We start from the raw sequence: 19,597 nt of genomic DNA on the forward strand, positions 1-19,597 counted from the left end.
TTGCTTTTAAAGGTTTTTTCCTCCTCCTCTGAGTCACTATTGTCATATATATGTAACTCTTCTTCTAAATCCGCCTCTATTCATTTGAGAAGTGGAATCATCAATCAGACTCCAAAACCTCCGATTCTATTGTGCCCAAAGCCGTGCTAATGAGATTTCCTAATGACCGCACTGACAAGGGTATTTGTCTCCACTTTGATAAGCTCCGCGCAAGCAACGCATTACTTCTTGCCATTCTTTATACCTTAAAGTTCCTCTAGCCAGATCAAGCCAATAGCAATGTTTTTCATTAGCAGAAAATAAAGTCTTTAAAAGCAGACTGAGAGACTAGCACTCCCGAGCTTTTCATTAAAGTCTTTAAGACTTGCATATATTCTGCATGCTTAGAAGGATTTTGCCCCTTTGTTACCCTGATTGACAAATCCACGGGGGTGTACTTACCAAGTACTTGCATTGTCCACCGCACCGGAGGGATTTCCCTGCGTTCTCCGCCGCTCCGCTCGGAGCTGAGCCTCCTAGGCTGGTTTCGCTTTCAGGTTCCTGTTCCCATGCCACTTGTCGAGTCCGGCTCAACAAGCCAGGGTTTTCAGAAAGCACAATACGGCGAAAGAATGAGAAAGACACAAGAACTGAAAGCGAGGATCAGGAGACCAACACCACTCCTAGGCGAAGGTGCCCAAACTGATCAAGTCAGCTTTATTACATATTTGCAGGCGGGGGAGTCCGTGCAAGGGAAAACGCGCTCTCAGAAGCATATGGAGCCACAAGGCTGTTAAGACAGGCTAGGAATGTAACATAAAGATGAACTAAGAAAGATTTACTTGTACTAATGATTTAGGTTGCTGTCTCAATAACAAAGCTCCAGATGAGAAAAACATTTGACTCAGAGACGCCCGGTCATGGAACAGTCTGATGATGGCTTTCCACCTCCAGGCACACATCCTGCTTTCAAGATGTTTTTCTGTTCCCTCTGGGCTTAATCCAAGAGTCCTATGTCTTGAGGTGTCTGGTCAGCAAGGTTGATAATGCTTTCCCATCCTTTTCCTGGGGTCTGCTTTTTCTCTCTTGTACTTGCTTCCTACAGCGGCAGTCACCATCTGCAGTGATTTTGGAGTGCAAAAAAATAAAGTCAGCCACTGTTTCCACTGTTTCCCCATCTATTTGCCATGAAGTGATGGGACCTGATGCCATGATCTTAGTTTTCTGAATGTTGAGTTTTAAGCCAACTTTTTCACTCTCCTCCTTTACTTTCATCAAGAGGCTCTTTAGTTCTTCTTCACTTCCCTGGTGACTCAGAGAGTAAAGCGTCTGCCTACAATGGGGGAGACCTGGGTTCAGTCCCTGGGTCAGAAAGCTCCCCTGGAGAAGGAAATGGCAACCCACTCCAGTCCTCTTGCCTGGAGAATCCCATGGATGGAGGAGCCTGGTGGGCTACAGTCCATGGGGTCACAAAGAGTCGGACACGACTGAGCGACTCCACTTTCACTCTTTGCCATAAGGGTGGGGTCATGTGTGTACCTGAGGTTATTGATATTTCTCCTTGCAATCTTGATTCCCGCTTGTGCTTCATTCAGCCCAGCATTTCGCATGATGTACTGCATATAAGTTAAATAAGCAGGGTGACAATATACAGCCTTGACTTACTCCTTTCCCAATTTTGAACCAGTCTGTTGTTCCATGTCCAGTTCTAACTGTTGCTTTGTGACATGCATACAGATTTCTCAGGAGCCAGATAAGGTGGTCTGGTATCCCCATCACTTGAAGAATTATCCACAGTTTGTTGTGACACACAGTCAAATGCTTTGGTGGAGTCAATAAAGCAGAAGTAGATGTTTTTCTGGAACTCTCTTGCTTTTTTGATGATCTAGTGGATTTTGGCAATTTGACCTCTGGTTCCTCTGCCTCTTTTAAATCCAGTTTGAACATCTGGAAGTTCACACCTCATGTACTGTTGAAACCTGGCTTGGAGAATTTTGAGCATTACTTTGTTAGTGTGTGAGATGAGTGCAATTGTGTGGTAGTTTGAACATTCTTGGGCATTGCCTTTCTTTGGGATTGGAATGAAAACTGACCTTTTCCATCCTGTGGCCACTGCTGAGTTTTCCAAATTTGCTGGCATATTGAGTGCAGCACTTTCACAGAATCATCTTTTAGGATGTGAAGGAGCTCAACTGGAATTCCATCACCTCCACTAGCTTTGCTCGTAGAGATGCGTCCTAAGACCCACTTGAGTTCGCATCAGGATGTCTGGCTCTAGGTAGGTTGATCACACCACCATGGTTATCTGGTACAGTTCTTCTGTGCATTCTTGCCACCTCTTCTTAATATTGTCTGTTTCTGTTAGGTCCATACCATTTCTGTCCTTTATTGTGCCCATCTTTGCATGAAATGTTCCCTTGGTATCTCTAATTTTTTTGAAGAGATCTCTAGTCTTTCCTATTCTGTTGTTTTCCTGTTTCTTTGCATTGATCACTGAGGAAGTCTTTCTTATCTTTTCTTTCTATTCTTTGGAACTTTGCATTCAAATGGGTACATCTTTCTTTTTCTCCTTTGCTTTTCGCTTCTCTTCTTTTCACAGCTATTTGTAGGGCCTCCTCAGACAACCATTTTGCCTTTTTGCATTTCTTTTTCTTGGGGATGGTCTTGATCCCTGCCTCCTGTACAATGTCACAAACTTCTGTCCATAGTTCTTCAGGCACCTGTCTTTCAGATCTAATCCCTTGAATCTATTTCTCACTTCCACTGTATAATCATAAGGAATTTGATTTAGGTCATACTTGAATGGTCTAGTGGTTTTCCCTACTTTCTTCAATTTAAGTCAGAATTTGGCAATAAGGCATTCATGATCTGAGCCACAGTCAGCTCCTCTTGTTTTTGCTGACTGTATAGAGCTTCTCCATCTTTGGCTGCAAAGAATATAATCAATTTGATTTTGGTATTGACCATCTGGTGATGTCCATGTGTAGAATCTTCTCTTGTATTGTTGGAAGAGGGTGTTTGCTATGACCAGTGCGTTCTCTTGGCAAAACTGTTGGCCTTTGCCCTGCTTCTTTTTGAAGGTCACAAACAAAACCTTGTGTGCACCAGGACCCAGGAGAAAGGAGCAGTGACCCCACAAGAGACTGACCCAGACTTGCTAGTGAGTGTCCAGGAGTCTCCAGCGGAGGCGTGGGTCAGCAGTGGCCTGCTACAGGGTTGGGGGCACTGAGTGCAGTAGTGTATGCATGAGACCTTTTGAAGGAAGTAGCCATTTTCTTCATTACCTCCACCATAGTTTGGTCTCAGGTCAAACAACAGGGAGGAAACACAGCCCCATCCATCAGTAGAAAATTGAATTAAAGATTTACTGATTATTATATATGAAACAGATCTCCAGTCCAGATTTGATGCATGAGACAGGGTGCTCAGGGCTGGTGCACTGGAATGACCCTGAGGGATGGGATGAGGAGGGAGGTGGTGGTGGGGGGGGGTGGTTCAGGATGGGGAACACATGTACACCCATGGCTGATTCATGTCAATGTATGGCAAAACCACTACAATATTGTAAAATAATTAACCTACAATTAAAATAAATTAATTAATTGAAAAAAAATATTTACTGAGCATGGCCCCGCCATCAGAACAAGACCCACTTTCCCCCTGTCTCTCCCATCAGGAAGCTTCCATAAGCTTCTTATCTTTTGCCTTTTCACTGCATCTCAAATGTTCTTAGTTAATGGCCAAAGTCATTACTATCATGAAGTTGAAGCTTCTCTGTCATTATGTCTCTGTCCTTCTTCCACTTTAGTCTGTTATTCCTTGCCATGGTCAGTTCTATGCCCCTTCCTGACACTCCCTGGGTATTCACTATCACGTATTGAATGTGAATTCTTTCATTTCACTTGTTATTCAGTTGGAGTGGATTAGTATCTCTAAGTCAATATGTCAAAAGTAGAATTCACAGACACACAAGCCGGCAGCAGCTCCTTCCCTGGATTTCTCACACCAATTAAGGGAGACTTTATCCTTACTCCATTTACTCAAGTCAAAAGCCCAGAAATCATGACTGAACCCTCTTTTTCTCTTGTTTCTTGAACCCCCCCATCCATACACAAAGCTCATGGGTTTGCCCTTCAAAATATATACAGGGACTTCCTCCATTTACACAGTGGACTCTAGGTTTCCACTGAAGGGGGCATGGATCCAATCCCTGGTCAGGTAACTAAGATTCCCCCACCCCTTGAAGTGCAGCCAAAAATCAAAATAAATAAATAAATACATGTAGAATCCAACCAGTATTCACACCTCCACCACTACCAGTGCGAGCTGTGCCTCCCACATTGGTGGAAAGTTGGAAGAACCTCCTCCTAATTGCTTTCTTCATCTGCATCCACTCTTGCCCCCTAGAGTTTTTGGTCCATACAGCTGCCAGTGGTTTTTTTAAAAGTCAGATTATATTACACTCTTGTTTCAAACTGTTAGAATAAATCTTCAATTTATAATAAAACCCAGCCCACAAGGTGCTTAGTGGTAATGACAAATACATGTGCTCCTTAAGGTATGTTCCTTTCCAGGACAAATTCTCTGTCCCTAGAAATGTCAGGCAACTTCAATAGCACCATTCTCTACTGCTTCTTCCTTTTTACAAGTTTTTAACATCTCCAAGGTCTACAAAGATAAGAGAATCTGTAAGTCCCTTGTGCAATAATTCATTCTCCATCTACGTATGTTACTATCAGTCACCTATATGCTCTAAGATGATTTAAGGAATAACAGCGATTTGATGAAACTCTCAGTTTTTCTCTTCTTTTCTTCTAGCTTTTTACAGTAACACTTCTAAAGTTTACTCTCTCCAAATCCCACTGAATACCTGGAATTTAAGCACTGATTATAGTTGCTCTGTATATATTTTACATTAAGCCAAGTTAGGAAAAGCTTTCAGTACTATTCCAACATCATCGACTTTTACATAAACATCTATTTCAAAAGCGTTGTCACCAATTTCACGTATCAACTGTGTTCTCCCCTTCTCTGACCAGCTTTTCCAAAACAGCACCTAATACTGAAGGCATCCCCTCCTATTGTTTCTTAAACTGTACGATGTTTTCTCAAGCCCCTTCTTTGGTCGTCAGTTTGGAAACGCCTAATTCTGGAGCCCTCCCTTGGGACTAGAAAATTCTGCATATACCCATGCAGGGCCTGGGAACCAGGAAAGCTGGTCTCTTCCTCCTGGCTGGAGGACCCGTGTTGCAACGAGTTCTAAGCAACGAGTTCTAAGCTAAGCTGGCTCCTTTGTTAGAGACAGAAACTCGGCTGCCTGCTTTGATACATTTCTGCGCTGGAAGCTGACGAAGCTCACCGCGCCGACGTCCCCACGGATTGGGTGGGGAGCCTCTCCAGAGCCCAGTCCACAGCCGCCGCCCGCCCGACAGTAGCCGAAGAGCCGTGACGGCCGATCTCCCTGCACCGCCGGGCCGCGCTATTGGCCTTGCGGCTCCGGAGGCCAAGCGCTTTGCCCCGCGCTCCGCGCAGCCGCCGTGTAACCGGCCCTGCGGGGCCTGGTGAGTCCGCCGACTCCGCCCACTCCTGACAGCAGCGGACGCGGATGGGCGGGCTGGATGAAGGGACAGGACGGCTCGAAGCCCGACCCGGAACAAGGACGCGGACTGTGGCAAGAGCGATGGGTCTCGCGCGAATGGACCGGCCGGAGGCGGTTCCTCTTGACGCTCTGGGCGCGCGTCTCCCTACGCGCGAACCGTCCCGCCACCGGGTCCGCATCCACCTTTTCCGGCCGCAGCTCTCAGTGGCTTGGCCAATCGGCTTCTGCAGGGGGAGAGCTGCTGTCCATGAGGGCAGACGACCTCCGCAATCTGGCCTCCCATTGGCCAGACGGTTGGGGATAACTGGATTCCGCTTTCGCGCGTGAAGATTCCCCGCCGAACGCCGTCCTGGCAGCCGGGATCGCGGATCCCTGTCCCGCCATCATCCTCACCGCTGGGGCAGATTCTCCGCTTCTGTGAGGGGCTCCTCTGATCTTGAGGAGGACGTGGAGTTCTTGGGGCGGCGAGGCGCAGGTTTGTCAAGGGCGCCAGTTAGAAGGATCTCAGCCCAGATCCAAGAAAATTTTGGAGGGAGGGGGCATAAGCAGTTTTCTCTTGTGGTAACCGCCTCCCCAGGTTCAGAGGTCAAGAGTTTTACACCTGGAAAGACACTTCCAGATAGTCTAGGGAGCTATTCCAGTTAACGTTTGTGTGCCTTGGGCGTGGAAGGGGGGGTGGTGGTGGTTAAAGTTGATTTAATAGTGGAGATTCCCATAACTGCATCCCAAGCGTAGTGAGGATGGGATTCGGGTATCTTCTTCTTCTTTAAAAAAAAAAAAAAATTCAGAGGGGAGAATTCTCAGGACCAATACAAGTTTCAGCCGAGCTCCTTAATTTACAAATGAGGAAACTGAGATTTCTAAAAGGAGTATCACCTCGCGAAGGTTTGATGGATTGTGGAGGTTCTCTCCTGGCCCCGGGTAGTTCTGCCGTTGCTGTTGTGATCAGTTCTCAGCTGAATGCCTCGGAGTGTTCATATATCCGGACTTCCCTCTGTGCAGGTCTCTCTTTTCTGTGTCTTTTGAACTCCTGACACCTTGGTCTCTCAGCTGTCTTCTCAAGTCAGGAATGCCAACGGGCCCTGCCTGGCTGCCCCTCATGGCACCCTGGCCTGGAATCTCTCAAGGCAATCAGCTGGAGTCATCACAGGATGCCCTTCATTTGTCACTGCCACGAATTGCATGATGTCTAGTTCCTTGCAAATTCTTGTTCCATCTGTTTAGCTTATTGTCTTCTTTTGCTTTCAGACTGAAGGGCAAGTCAGGTCCCTGTCACTTTGTTTGGCAAGAAATCCAAGATAATAACCATTTTAATGTTCTTGTCTACTAGTTCTATCATCTGAGTCACTTCTGGATACGTTTCTGTTCATTGATTTCTTTCCTCATTGTGGATCTTATTTTTCTGCCTCAGAATTGTACTGGATATCAAACTTTGTCAATTTCACATATATGGGTGCTAGAAATGTTTCTATTCCTATCATCATTCTTGAGCTTTGTTCTAGTTGTGTTAGTGGAAAAGTTTTACGCTTCCAAAGCTTGCTTTTAAATTGTGTCAGGTGGGACCAGAGCAGTCTTTGGTCTATGGCTAATTTTGTCCCACTTTAGAGGCAATACCTTTGTCAATACCTAATATGTTATGAATTATGAAGTTTTGCAGTTTGACTTTTGGGAACACAAATTATTGTCAGTTGAGCATGAGAAACAGAAACTATTCTCAGCTGAGTGTGGGAAACAGAAACTGTTCTCAGTTGAGTGTGAGAAACAGACCACTAGTCAGCTGAAACTTCAGGGGTGCCCACTACAGATCTCTAACACTCTGTGTAGCTGTAGCTCTCTAGTACTGTAGCCCTACAAACTCCAGCCTCCTGGGCCCACCAGGACTCTTAGCTTGTCTTCCCAACTTGGGGAAAGTGCCAGGCTCTGCTTGTGTCTCCCTTCCCTGAGATACAGCCTAGAGATGCTCCCCAGGCAGCAAGCTAGATGTCTCTAGGTCCTGCCTCTGATTTCTCTCTCTCTCTCTTAGGGGTCAGAGATCACTGTTGTGCCCTGCCTGATAACCAGTGTTTGAAACTTATTATTTCATATATCTTGTGTTTTATTGTTTTAGTCATTAAGGGGTTGGTAAATTCAATCGTGTTTCTCTGTCTTGGCCAGTAGTGGAAGAAAGTCATATTCTCTTGGGACTTATCATGGATTTCATGAAGACTGAAGAGAATACATCATTCAGTGCTACAGGAAATGACCAGAGTACCAGACCTGAAGCATCAAAGGTGTGTGTACTTCTAAACAACTTTGCTGGGATGGCACTCTAACTATAGAACTGTCTTAGGATCCTTGAAGGGGATAAGTGTATAAAGAATGGCAATTATAACCCCTTCTCATATATTGTTTAAAATATATTTAGGGAGATCATACATATAAGTGTTTGTGTAAAAACAAAATGATAGTATATGAATTAACAAAGCAAAGAATACCTTGTTAAACAGCAAGGTGACAGTATAGACACTCAGTATCATTGGAAATATAGATGGGCAAAAATAATAAGGTAGTTAATGTGTACTGAGAAATTACTGAGTACTTGGAATTAGGCTTGTCACTTTCTATGGATTATCTCCTTTAATATTTAATAAAACTCTTTGCAATAGAAATTATCATCCCTAAATAGAGAAACTGACCCTCACTTTTCTTAAAATTGCAAAAGTAATGGACTTCAGAGCAAGGATTCGAACCCAGGCAATCAGACTTCAGAACGCAATTTTGGACCAACACACAGTTTGCCTCAAAGTATGCAAAATAATAATACTAAATCAAAATATAAACAAGTGCTTTTAGAGTGTAGAGAAAAGAGTGTTTAATTGAGACTCAAGAAATTAAAGTTATGTCATGTGAGAAATATCTTAGAGACTGGCCACAATTTTACAAGGTAGGTGGATCAAATATAAGGGAATAGTCTGGGTAAAGTCATGTACCCAAGCAAACCTATTTGAGAAATAGTATAGCTATATTTGACGGTATGTAAGGAGAATTCAAGAACATAGTAGGCAAGTAATACTGGGAATACATATAGTACAAGATCACAGTAGACTATATCAGTAAAAACATTTTGTCAGGGGAAAATCATCTAACTTTGAAATAACAAAAATGGTTCATTGGATTAAAGGTAAATGAAATTTAAAATTAATTTTCTTTATGCACTAACCACATTTCAAGTGCTCAGAAGCCATATGTGGCTCATGGCTGCCATATTGAACAAAGCAGATATAGAACATTTCTATCATTGCAGAAAGTTACAAACTGCTACTCTAGGTTAAGGAACTCCATCCTTCTCAAACTGTGGTCTGTATACCAGCAGTATTGATACCACCTAATAGCTTCTTCCCCATATCCAAGGTAAGAGAAACCCAGGTAAAACAGTAAGTGCTGCGAGAGGCATCACAGGGCAGACACACAAACCATAATCACAGAAAACTAGTCAATCTAATCACACTGACCACAGCCTTGTTTAACTCAATGAAACTAAGCCATGCTGTGTGGGGCCATCCAAGACAGTCGAGTCATGGTGGAGAGGTCTGACAGAATATGGTCCACTGGAGAAGGGAATGGCAAACCACTTAAGTATTCTGCCTTGAGAACCCCATGAACAGTATGAAAAGGCAAAATGCTAGGATACTGAGAGAGGAACTCCCCAGGTTGGTAGGTGCCCAATATGATACTGGAGATCCGTGGAGAAATAACTCCAGAAAGAATAAAGGGTTGGAGCCAAAGCAAAAACAATACCTAGTTGCAGATGTGACTGGTGATAGAAGCAAGGTCCAATGCTGTAAAGAGCAATATTGCATAGGAACCTGGAATGTTAGGTCCAAGAATCAAGGCAAATTGGAAGTGGTCAAACAGGAGATGGCAAGAGTGAATGTCAACATTCTAGGAATCAGTGAACTAAAATGGACTGGAATAAGTGAATTTAACTCAGATGACCGTTATATCTACTACTGTGGGCAGGAATCCCTTAGAAGAAATAGAGTAGCCATCATAGTCAACAAAACAGTCCAAAATGCAGTACTTGGATGCAGTCTCAAAAACGACAGAATGATCTCTGTTCATTTCCAAAGCAAACCATTCAATATCACAGTAATCCAAGTCTATGCCCCAACCAGTAACGCTGAAGAAGCTGAAGTTGAACGGTTCTATGAAGACCTACAAGACCTTTTAGAACTAACACCCAAAAAATATTTCCTTTTCATTATAGGGGACTGGAGTGCAATAGAAGGAAGTCAAGAAATACCTGGAGTAACAGGCAAATTTGGCCTTGGAATACGGAATGAAGCAGGGCAAAGGCTAATAGAGTTTTGCCAAGAGAACGCACTGGTCATAGCAAACACCCTCTTCCAACAACACAAGAGAAGACTACACATGGACATCAACAGATGGTCAATACTGAAATCAGATGGATTATATTCTTTGCAGTCAAAAATGGAGGAGCTCTATACAGTCAGCAAAAACAAGACTGGGAGCTGACTGGGGCTCAGATCATGAACTCCTTATTGCCAAATTCAGACTTAAATTGAAGAAAGTAGGGAAAACCACTAGACCATTCAAGTATGACCTAAATCAAATTCCTTATGATTATACAGTGGAAGTGAGAAATAAATTTAAGGGACTAGATCTGATAGATAGAGTGCCTGATGAACTATGGACAGAGGTTCATGACATTGTACAGGAGACAAAGATCAAGACCATACCCATGGGAAATAAATGCAAAAAAGCAAAATGGCTGTCTGGGGAGGCCTTACAAATAGCTGTGAAAAGAAGAGAAGCGAAGAGCAAAGGAGAAAAGGAAAGATATGAGCCTCTGAATCCAAGTTCCAAAGAATAGCAAGGAGAGATAAGAAAGCCTTCCTCAGCGATCAATGCAAGGAAATAGAGGAAAACAACAGAATGGGAAAGACTAGAGATCTCTTCAAGAAAATTAGAGATACCAAGGGAACATTTCATGCAAAGATGGGCTCATAAAGGACAGAAATAATATGGACCTAACAGAAGCAGAAGGTATTAAGAAGAGGTGGCAAGAATACACAGAAGAACTGTACAAAAAAGATTGTCATGGCCAAGATAATCATGATGGTATGATCACTCACCTAGAGCCAGACATCTGGAATGTGAAGTCAAGTGCACCTTAGAAAGCATCACTACGAACAAAGCTAGTGGAGGTGATGGAATTCCAGTTAAGCTATTTCAAATCCTGAAAGATGATGCTGTAAAAGTGCTGCACTCAACATGCCAGCAAATTTGGAAAACTCAGCAGTGGCCACAGGACTGGAAAAGGTCAGTTTTCATTCCAATCCCAAAGAAAGGCAATGCCAAAGAATACTCAAACTACCACACAGTTGCACTCATCTCACATGCTAGTAAAGTAATGCTCAAAATTCTCCAAGCCAGACTTCAGCAATACGTGAACCATGAACTTCCAGATGTTCAAGCTGGTTTTAGAAAAGGCAGAGGAACCAGAGATCAAATTGCCAACATCTGCTGGTCATGGAAAAAGCATGAGAATTCCAGAAAAAATCTATTTCTGCTTTATTGACCATGCCAAAGCCTTTGACTGTGTGGATCACAATAAACTGTGGAAAATTCTGAAAGAGATGGGAATACCAGACCACCTGACCTGCCTCTTGAGAAACCTATATGCAGGTCAGGAAGCAACAGTTAGAACCGGACATGGAAGAACACACTGGTTCCAAATAGGAAAATGAGTACGTCAAGACTGTATATTGTCACCCTGCTATTTAACTTGTATGCAGAGTACATCATGAGAAATGCTGGGCTGGAAGAAGCACAAGCTGGAATCAAGATTGCTGGGAGAAATATCAATAACCTCAGATATGCAGAAGACACCACCCTTACGGCAGAAAGTGAAGAGGAACTAAAGAGCCTCTTGATGAAAGTGAAAGAGGAGAGTGAAAAAGTTGGCTTAAAGCTCAACATTCAGAAAACGAAGATCATGGCATCTGGTCCCATCACTTCATGGGAAATAGATGGGGAAACAGTGTCAGACTTTATTTTTCTGGGCTCCAAAAACAGTGCAGATGGTGATTGCAACCATGAAATTAAAAGACACTTACTCCTCGAAAGCAAAGTTATGACCAACCTAGATAGCATATTCAAAAGCAGAGACATTACTTTGCCAACCAAGTCCGTCTAGTCAAGGCTATGGTTTTTCCTGTGGTCATATATGGATGTGAGAGTTGGACTGTGAAGACAGCTGAGCGCCTAAGAATTGATGCTTTAGAACTGTGGTGTTGGAGAAGACTCTTGAGAGTCCCTTGGACTGCAAGGAGATCCAACCAGTCCATTCTAAAGGAGATCGGTCCTAGGTGTTCTTTGGAAGGAATGATGCTAAAGCTGAAACTCCAGTACTTTGGCCACCTCATGCGAAGAGTTGACTCATTGGAAAAGACTCTGATGCTGGGAGGGATTGGGGGCAGGAGGAAAAGGGGATGACAGAGGATGAGATGGCTGGATGGCATCACTGACTCGATGGATGTGAGTTTGAGTGAACTCCGTGAGTTTGTGATGGACAGGGAGGCCTGGCGTACTGCAATTCATGGTGTCGCAAAGAGTTGGACACAACTGAGCGACTGAACTGAACTGATATGAAAAGCAATCCACAAACTCAGAAAGTGAAAGAAAGTGAGTTGTGTCCTACTCTTTGTGACCCTATGGGCTGTAGCTTTCCAGGCACTTCTGTCCATGAGATTTCCCAGGCAAGAATACTGGAGTGGGTTGCCATTTCCTTCTCCTGGGGATCTTCCTGATCCAAGAATCCAACCTGGGTCTCCTGCTTTGCAGGCAGATTCTTTACCATCTGAGCCACCTGGGAAGTCCACAAACTCAGAGAATAGATTTTTATTACATATGATGAATAAATAATATGTGTCTAGGATATATAAAGTAATTTCAATAATTAAAATAATCCAATAGAAAAATGGGTAAAAGACATGAACAGGCAGAAGTTACTAAACTTATTAAACTACCAACAAGATGCCATTTCAGGGGAGGGATAAATTGGGAGATTTGGAGTGACATATGCACACTACTATATATAAAGTTGGGCTTCCCTGGTGGCTCAGACAGTAAAGAATCTGCCTGCAGTGCAAGATACCCGGGTTCAATCCCTGGATTGGGAAGATCCCCTGGCAGAGGGCATGGCAACACACTCCAGTATTCTTGCTTGGAGAATCCCCATGGACAGAGGAGCCTGGTGGGCTATAGTCCATGGCATCGCAAAGAGTCGCAAATGACTAAGCAACTAAGCACATATATAAAGTAGATAACTAATAATAGCCTGCTGTATACATGGGGAATTATACTCAGTGCTCTGTAATGTCTACATGGGAAAAGAATCTTAACAAAAGAGTGGATATATATGTATGTATACATGATTAGGTTTGCTGTACCCCTGAAATTATCACAACATTGTAAATCAACTATACCCCAGTGAAATTTTTTTTGAAAGGTGCCATTTCATATTCACAAGATTGGCAAACTTTAAAAGTTTGGGAATACCATGTTTTGATAAGGAGGTGGAGGCAGTGAGAACTCCTGTTTCCCACTGGCAGAGGTGTAAAGTGGTACAACCATTTAGTAAATAATTTGACAGTATTTAATAATGGTGAGTATGTGTATTCCAGAAGTTGAGCTATTCAGCTCCTAATCTATTCCCAAGAGACACTCTTGCACATCTGCGCCAGGAAACATATGAATAGATATTCACAGCAGAACCGTACTACTGTAGTTGATAGAAAAAAAAAAAAAAAACTAGAAATAACTGAAATGCACATAACCAGTTAATTTCTTCAGTGGATTCTATTTAAGTGTGAAAGTGAATTTAAAGCTCCATCAACTGGAAAGAACGTTAAAAAAATAGTGGAACAAATCACAAAAGACATATTCATTTATGTGAGACAGCAAGAGAGACACAGATGTATTGAACAGTCTTTTGGACTCTGTGGGAGAGGGTGAGGGTGGGATGATATGGGTGAATGGTATTGAAACATGTAAATTATCATATGTGAAATGAGCCACCAGTCCAGGTTTGATGCATGATACAGGTGCTTGGGGCTGGTGCACTGGGATGACCCAGAGGGATGGGATGGGGAGGGAGGTGGGAGGGGCGTTCAGGATGGGGAACACATGTACACCTATGGCAGATTCAAGTCAATGTATGGCAAAACAAATACAATATTATAAAGTAAAATAAATAAAACTAAAAAAAAGAGACATATTCAAAAGATTCATTTGTGCAAAAATCAAAAACACACAAAGCTAAAGAGTATGCTACTTATATGTGTGTGTTAGTTGCTCAGTCCTATCCAACTCTGTGACCCCATGAACTATAGCCCACCAGGCTTCTCTGTCCATGGAATTCTCCAGGCAGGAATACTGCAGTGAGTTGCCATTTCCTTTTCCAGGGTATCTTCCCAACACAAGGATTGAACCCTTGTCTCCTGCATTGCAGGCAGTTCCTTTGCCATCTGAGCCACTATACGCATATGTCCCTAAAGAATTTGTTGCCAGCAGATTATCAAAATACTTTTTCCTAGGCTATTGCCAACTGATTATATAATACGTTTTGAATATGGATTTGTATACCTGCCCAATCCTGTGATTTATTAATCATGTTAGTATCTTTCCTTAGTGCTGTTGATACCATGTACAGAATAAACTGGACAGTAAATATTTCACAGGAATTTTTTAAAAGGTTGTACTTCAAATGTCCAAGTGATGTGTTAAACCAGCTTTGTTAGTAAGTAAATAAATATAAATGTAAAAAAAAGTCAAGCTATATCTCCCAGTTACCAAACCTTTAAAATGGTAGTACTCAAATCCTTTTGAAGAATTAACCATAATACTGATTTCCTTGGGCAATAAGGAAAGAACGGGGAGGGTGAATTGATGTGACCTTCCGACAAAGCAGTTTGGCAGTGTATGTGGTGAAGTACATTTATAATCTATTTCCACTGCTGGGAATCTAGCATAGGAAAATATTTTAAGACTTTAGACAAAGTGTTTTGTGTATAGAAAAGTTTGTCATATTTAGAATAGTAAAAAAATTAGAAATCTAAATAGCCAGCAACAGAAAAATGGATTAAAAACTATTGTACAGTGAACTATCATATAGCTCCTCAAACTGTGTTTTCAAAGGTTGTTTAATGATATGCAGAAGCACTGACAGACTGCTTAGTGAAACATGAACTCATATGCAGCATGGTATATTTTGATTTTATAATTCAAAAGGCATGGGACATTATTATTAAAGGTGATCCTTACTAAATTTTTAATCTTTCCTTTTCTAAGGATACTGTCATAGAGGAGGCATGTTCTGGCACACCTGTTGATCAGTCTCTGTCTGACATACGAGAATGTAACAGCACCATTAAAGTTAAAAGTGAAGTCAGTGAGCATGAAACATCCTCTGAACGACAGAACCCATGTGTGAACACCAGTGAAAAATGTCATTTCACCTTTAGTTTGAATGAACACTTCAGGAAGTCAGACCGTAGTGTGTTTACAGCATTTGGTGGACCCAATGAGAATATCTATTCAGTTCTGAGTGCTCATGACTATTTCAGTGAAAGGATGAAAAAACATGTAAATAAGAACATCGTTTATGAAGAAGAAATAATAAAAGCGTATATAAATTTAGGAATGCCTCTCAGATGCCTACCTAGTGGTTCCCATTTGAAAATAACATTTGGTCAAAGAACAAGTAACCAGAAAGATGATCAGTTATTACGCCCATGTGAAAATCCAGACACTGAATGCATTCTTTTTCAAGTTGTTGCTATTAGGAAGACCATAAAGAAGATTGTTGTGATTAAGGAACTTCATGAACGAGGAACTACACTTTGTGTCTATGCCTTGAAGGGTGAGACTATCAAAGAAGCCCTTTGCAATGATGGCCGATTTCTCTCAGATCTAGACACACTTGAATGGACAGTAATAGAAGGTCACAATAAAATTTATGGAAAACAGTCCATGGTGGATGAAGTATCTGGAAAAGTCTTACAATTGGACATTCTTAAACTGTCTATCAAGAAATGTACCCATAAAAAAATTAAAACAGAAGATGAAAATGCTACTGAAGATATCAGTCTGCAGGCTTTAACACAGTCTAAGAGCAAAGTCCATGAACCAGAGAAAGATGGAGAAACTGAAGATGTAGAACACAACAGAGAAAAAATTCTCCCATGTCAGAGTCTAGGGCTTGATATTAAACATAAGACACGCCGGTCCATTTCCAAAATTAAACGTTATTACAATAATAATCTCTACAAAAGACTTAGGAGAAAAACCACGCAAGTTAGGCGAAGGCTCTCTCTAGGTAGGCAATATGCTATTCAGAAAATCCAAAGGGAGACAACTAATCTCTGGGTAAAGAATTTACAAATATTGAACAAAGTTACGATGCATCAGTATCCAAATTTTAATAAAGAGGCACTTCGGATACAAAAGCATTTTCAGGAAAAACGGAAGAGAATGAAACTGTCAACGTTTAAACAATTCAGCATGTATAAAAATTACTTTGGAAAAGTGACTGAAAATTCTGTTTAAGTTGTAATGTGTGAACGTCTTGTTCATCTTAATAAGTCAGTTGGGTTCATGAAATGGGACAATAATGGAAACACAGGCAATGCTACTTGCTTTGTTTTCAATAATGGTTTTATTCTCACCTGTAGACATGTTTTACACCTCATCGTGGGAGAAAGTACAGAGCCAAAGTCATGGCCAGATATAATAAGCACATGTGCAAAGGTCACTTTTGCTTATAAAGAGTTCTGCCCTAACGATGTTGATTGGCTTTCCTTTGAGCCATGGTTTATGGTGTCTGGTGAAACTCTAGTTTCAGACATTCAGTTCAGACATTTATAATGCTTTCCCTATGTTTACCCAGAGAAGTTTCCTGCCAGAGGCGTGGAGCACTAACACACTTAGTTATGATACTTATTTTTCTAGTGGGTCTTCTGGCTCCCCAGTGTTTAATGCATCTGGCAAGTTGGTTGCTATGCACAGCTTTGGGCATTTTTATAGCCGTGTAAATAAGGCTTATGCCCTTATTGAATTTGGCTATTCTATGGAATCTATTCTTTGTGATATTAAACAGAAAGATGAGAACTTGTACAAATTATTACAAGAAGAGAAAAATGAGAGCCACAATGAAGAGAAAGATAATAAACAAGAACTGTCACCTCAAGAAAATCAGATTGAATCCATGCAATATTAGGAAAAGGATGCTGCTTTCAAAAACACATGCCAATGATTTAAAGTATTGGGATGGCCAAAAGTTGGTTTGGTTTTTTTCTGTATGATGGCTCTAGTAGTGCTTAGTTGTCTTAAACTTCATTTGAAACGATTTCATTAGATTGTATTAATACTGTGACAGCTGTTGTATCAGCAGGCATTTTTAAAAAAATCAAAATTTATGAATTTTTGTGTAGCCATTTTAATACTGAAGATGGAAGAAAACATTGTTGGCATATTATGCTTTATTATTTCAAGTAAGGTTAAAACTATTGAAATTTAAAAAAAAAAAAGATTTGTGCAGTGTATGGAGAAGGTGCTGTGACTGACCATATGTGTCAAAAGTGGTTTGCTAATTTGTCTGCTGGAGATTTCTCACTGGACAATGGTCCATGATCTAATAGACAAATTGATGTTAATAGTGATCCAATCTAGACATTAACCGAGAGCAATCAGTGTTATATCACGCAGGAGATAGCTGACATACTCAAAATATCCGAATCAAGCATTGAAAATAATTTGCACCAGCTTGGTTGTGTTCATCACTTTGATGTTTGTGTTCCACATAAGTTAAGCGAGAAAAACCTTGACTGCATTTCCATATGGAATTCTCTACTGACACCTAACAAAAACTTGCCATTAAAACAAATTGTAATGGGTGGTGAAAAGTGGATACTGTACAATAATACGGAATGGAAGAGATCGTGGAGCAAGTGAAATGAACTGCCACCAACCCCACCAAAGGCCAGTCTCTGTCCAAAGAAATAATGTGTGTATATGGTGGGACTGGAAGGGTGTCCTCTATTATGAGCTCCTTCTGGAAAACCAAATGATTAATTCCAATAAGTACTGCTCTGAATTAGGCCACCTGAAGGCAGCACTTGCATGAAGTATCCAGAATTAGTCAACAGACAATGCATCCTCTTACATCAGGATGACACAGACTGCATGTTTCTTTGATAACCAGGCAAAAATTGTTACAGTTAAGATGAGAAGTTCTCATTCATCCACCATCTTCATCAGACACTGCAATTTCAGATGTCCATTTGTCTTGGTCTTTACAGAGTTCTCTTAATGGAAAAAATTCAATTCCCTGGAAGACTATAAAAGACATCTGAAACAGTTCTTTGATCAAAAACATGAAAAGTATTGGGAATTATGATGAAAAGTATTATAAAGTTGCCTGAAAAATGGCAAAAGGCAGTAAATACATTATTCAGTAAAGTTCTTGGTGAAAATGAAAAAAAAAAACCAACTTTTTGGCCAACTCAACATTTGGGGCTGTTTCTTTAAAGTATAATGAACATTATTTCTCAATTAGAAAAAAACTTTAAGAGAATCATGTGGATGTACAAAACACATATTAGAGCTCAAATGAGCATTGATTTTTTTTTCTCTCATTGGCTTTTTTTCTTTTCAGCAATCTCAAGCATCACTTAAAATACTTCAGTTCGGTGGTACAGTACTTACTGGATGTGAGGTAGACTACAGGATGTATTGTACAACACAGGAAATAGAGCCGATATTTTATAACTGTAAATGGAGTGTAACCTTTAAAATTGTATAAAATTTTTTAAAACTATAATCAGACTGTGAAATGTTGTATTTGTTCTACTTGACCAGATGCGTAGCCTAAATTCTAATACTGTGGAAGAAAAGGAAAATGGATATTGGGTAAACTAGCAGCCTTATTTATTTGGGGGGGGGGGGGCTCCAAAATCACTGAAGATGGTGACTGCAGCCATGAAATTAAGACGCTTGCTCCTTGGAAGAAAAGTCATGACCAACCTAGATAGCATATTAAAAAGTAGAGACATTACTTTGCCAGCAAAGGTCTGTCTAGTAAAAGCTATGGTTTTTCCAGTAGTCATGTCTGGATGTGAGAGTTGGACTATAAAGGAAGCTGAGCACTGAAGAATTTATGTTTTTGAACTGTGGTGTTGGAGAAGACTCTTGAAAGTCCCTTGGACTACAAGGAGATCCAAACAGTCTATTCTAAAGGGTATCAGTCCTGAATATTCACTGGAAGGACTGATGCTGAAGCTGAAACTCCAATACTTTGGCCACGTGATGCGAAGAACTGACTCATTTGAAAAGACCCTGACGCTGGGAGAGATCGAAGGCGGGAGAAGGGGACGACAGAGGATGAGATGGTTGGATGGCATGACTGACTCAATGGACATGAGTTTGAGTAAACTCTGGGAGTTGGTGATGGACAGGGAAGCCTGGTGTGCTGCAGTCCATGGGGTCACAAGGAGTCGGACGCGACTGAGTGACTGAACTGAACTGAGCAACCTTAATCACAGCCCTACCCATTCAGCCCCCCTAGTACCTTATATACACTTCCTTCCATGACAAGAGGCACACCTGCTCACTCTCCAAGATAGTCCAGCATTTCTGGGTAACGTGTGTTTCTCTTCATCACACCTGAATGCAACTCCTCACGGCCCAGAGACATATCAGCCGATTCCTCCTCATGCTACTCACACACCTGATATACCAGAGTGGAGTATGGCCAGAATCCAGGAATTTACATTTTTATTCAGAAAAGAGGATAATGGAAATTTTGGCAGTTACAACCCCATAACAATGATCAGATTATGTTTTGTAGGAATTGCCAGAATGCTCTGCTCCAGTAGGGAGTCTGAGTTACGACTGCTGCTACTGCTGCTAAGTCGCTTCAGTCGTGTCTGACTCTCTGTGACCCCATAGACAGCAGCC

At 41.5% G+C, this 19,597-nt stretch overlaps 2 protein-coding genes across 2 annotated transcripts; one reads left to right on the top strand and one right to left on the bottom strand.

Annotated features, from left to right (window-relative positions):
- Positions 1-80: 80 nt before the first annotated feature.
- Positions 81-6,964, bottom strand: LOC129627963 (uncharacterized). Its single transcript, XM_055547388.1, has 3 exons — positions 6,927-6,964; positions 5,339-5,950; positions 81-1,097 (listed from the first exon to the last, which is right to left on the bottom strand). The coding sequence occupies exons 1-3, from the start codon at positions 6,962-6,964 to the stop codon at positions 1,091-1,093; spliced, it is 657 nt and encodes a 218-aa protein (XP_055403363.1). The 3' UTR covers positions 81-1,090.
- On the top strand, positions 5,729-16,521 carry FAM111B (FAM111 trypsin like peptidase B). The gene is made up of 3 exons (XM_055547228.1): positions 5,729-6,053; positions 7,733-7,848; positions 14,933-16,521. The coding sequence occupies exons 2-3, from the start codon at positions 7,768-7,770 to the stop codon at positions 16,187-16,189; spliced, it is 1,338 nt and encodes a 445-aa protein (XP_055403203.1). The 5' UTR covers positions 5,729-6,053; positions 7,733-7,767; the 3' UTR covers positions 16,190-16,521.
- The last annotated feature ends 3,076 nt before the right edge of the window (positions 16,522-19,597 follow it).

Source organism: Bubalus kerabau, chromosome 15 (assembly GCF_029407905.1).
Source record: "Bubalus kerabau isolate K-KA32 ecotype Philippines breed swamp buffalo chromosome 15, PCC_UOA_SB_1v2, whole genome shotgun sequence".
In the NCBI taxonomy this organism is placed as follows: Eukaryota; Metazoa; Chordata; class Mammalia; order Artiodactyla; family Bovidae; genus Bubalus; species Bubalus kerabau.

Bases quoted from the DNA above. Each gene is read 5' to 3' on its own strand.
- LOC129627963 (XM_055547388.1), bottom strand. From the start codon at position 6,964: ATGAGGAAAGAAATCAATGAACAGAAACGTATCCAGAA. The intron at 5,951-6,926 runs GTGACTCAGATG...ATGGCGGGACAG, and splicing joins GAACAGAAACGTATCCAGAA to GGATCCGCGATCCCGGCTGC.
- FAM111B (XM_055547228.1), top strand. From the start codon at position 7,768: ATGGATTTCATGAAGACTGAAGAGAATACATCATTCAGTGCTACAGGA. The intron at 7,849-14,932 runs GTGTGTGTACTT...TCCTTTTCTAAG, and splicing joins CCAGACCTGAAGCATCAAAG to GATACTGTCATAGAGGAGGC.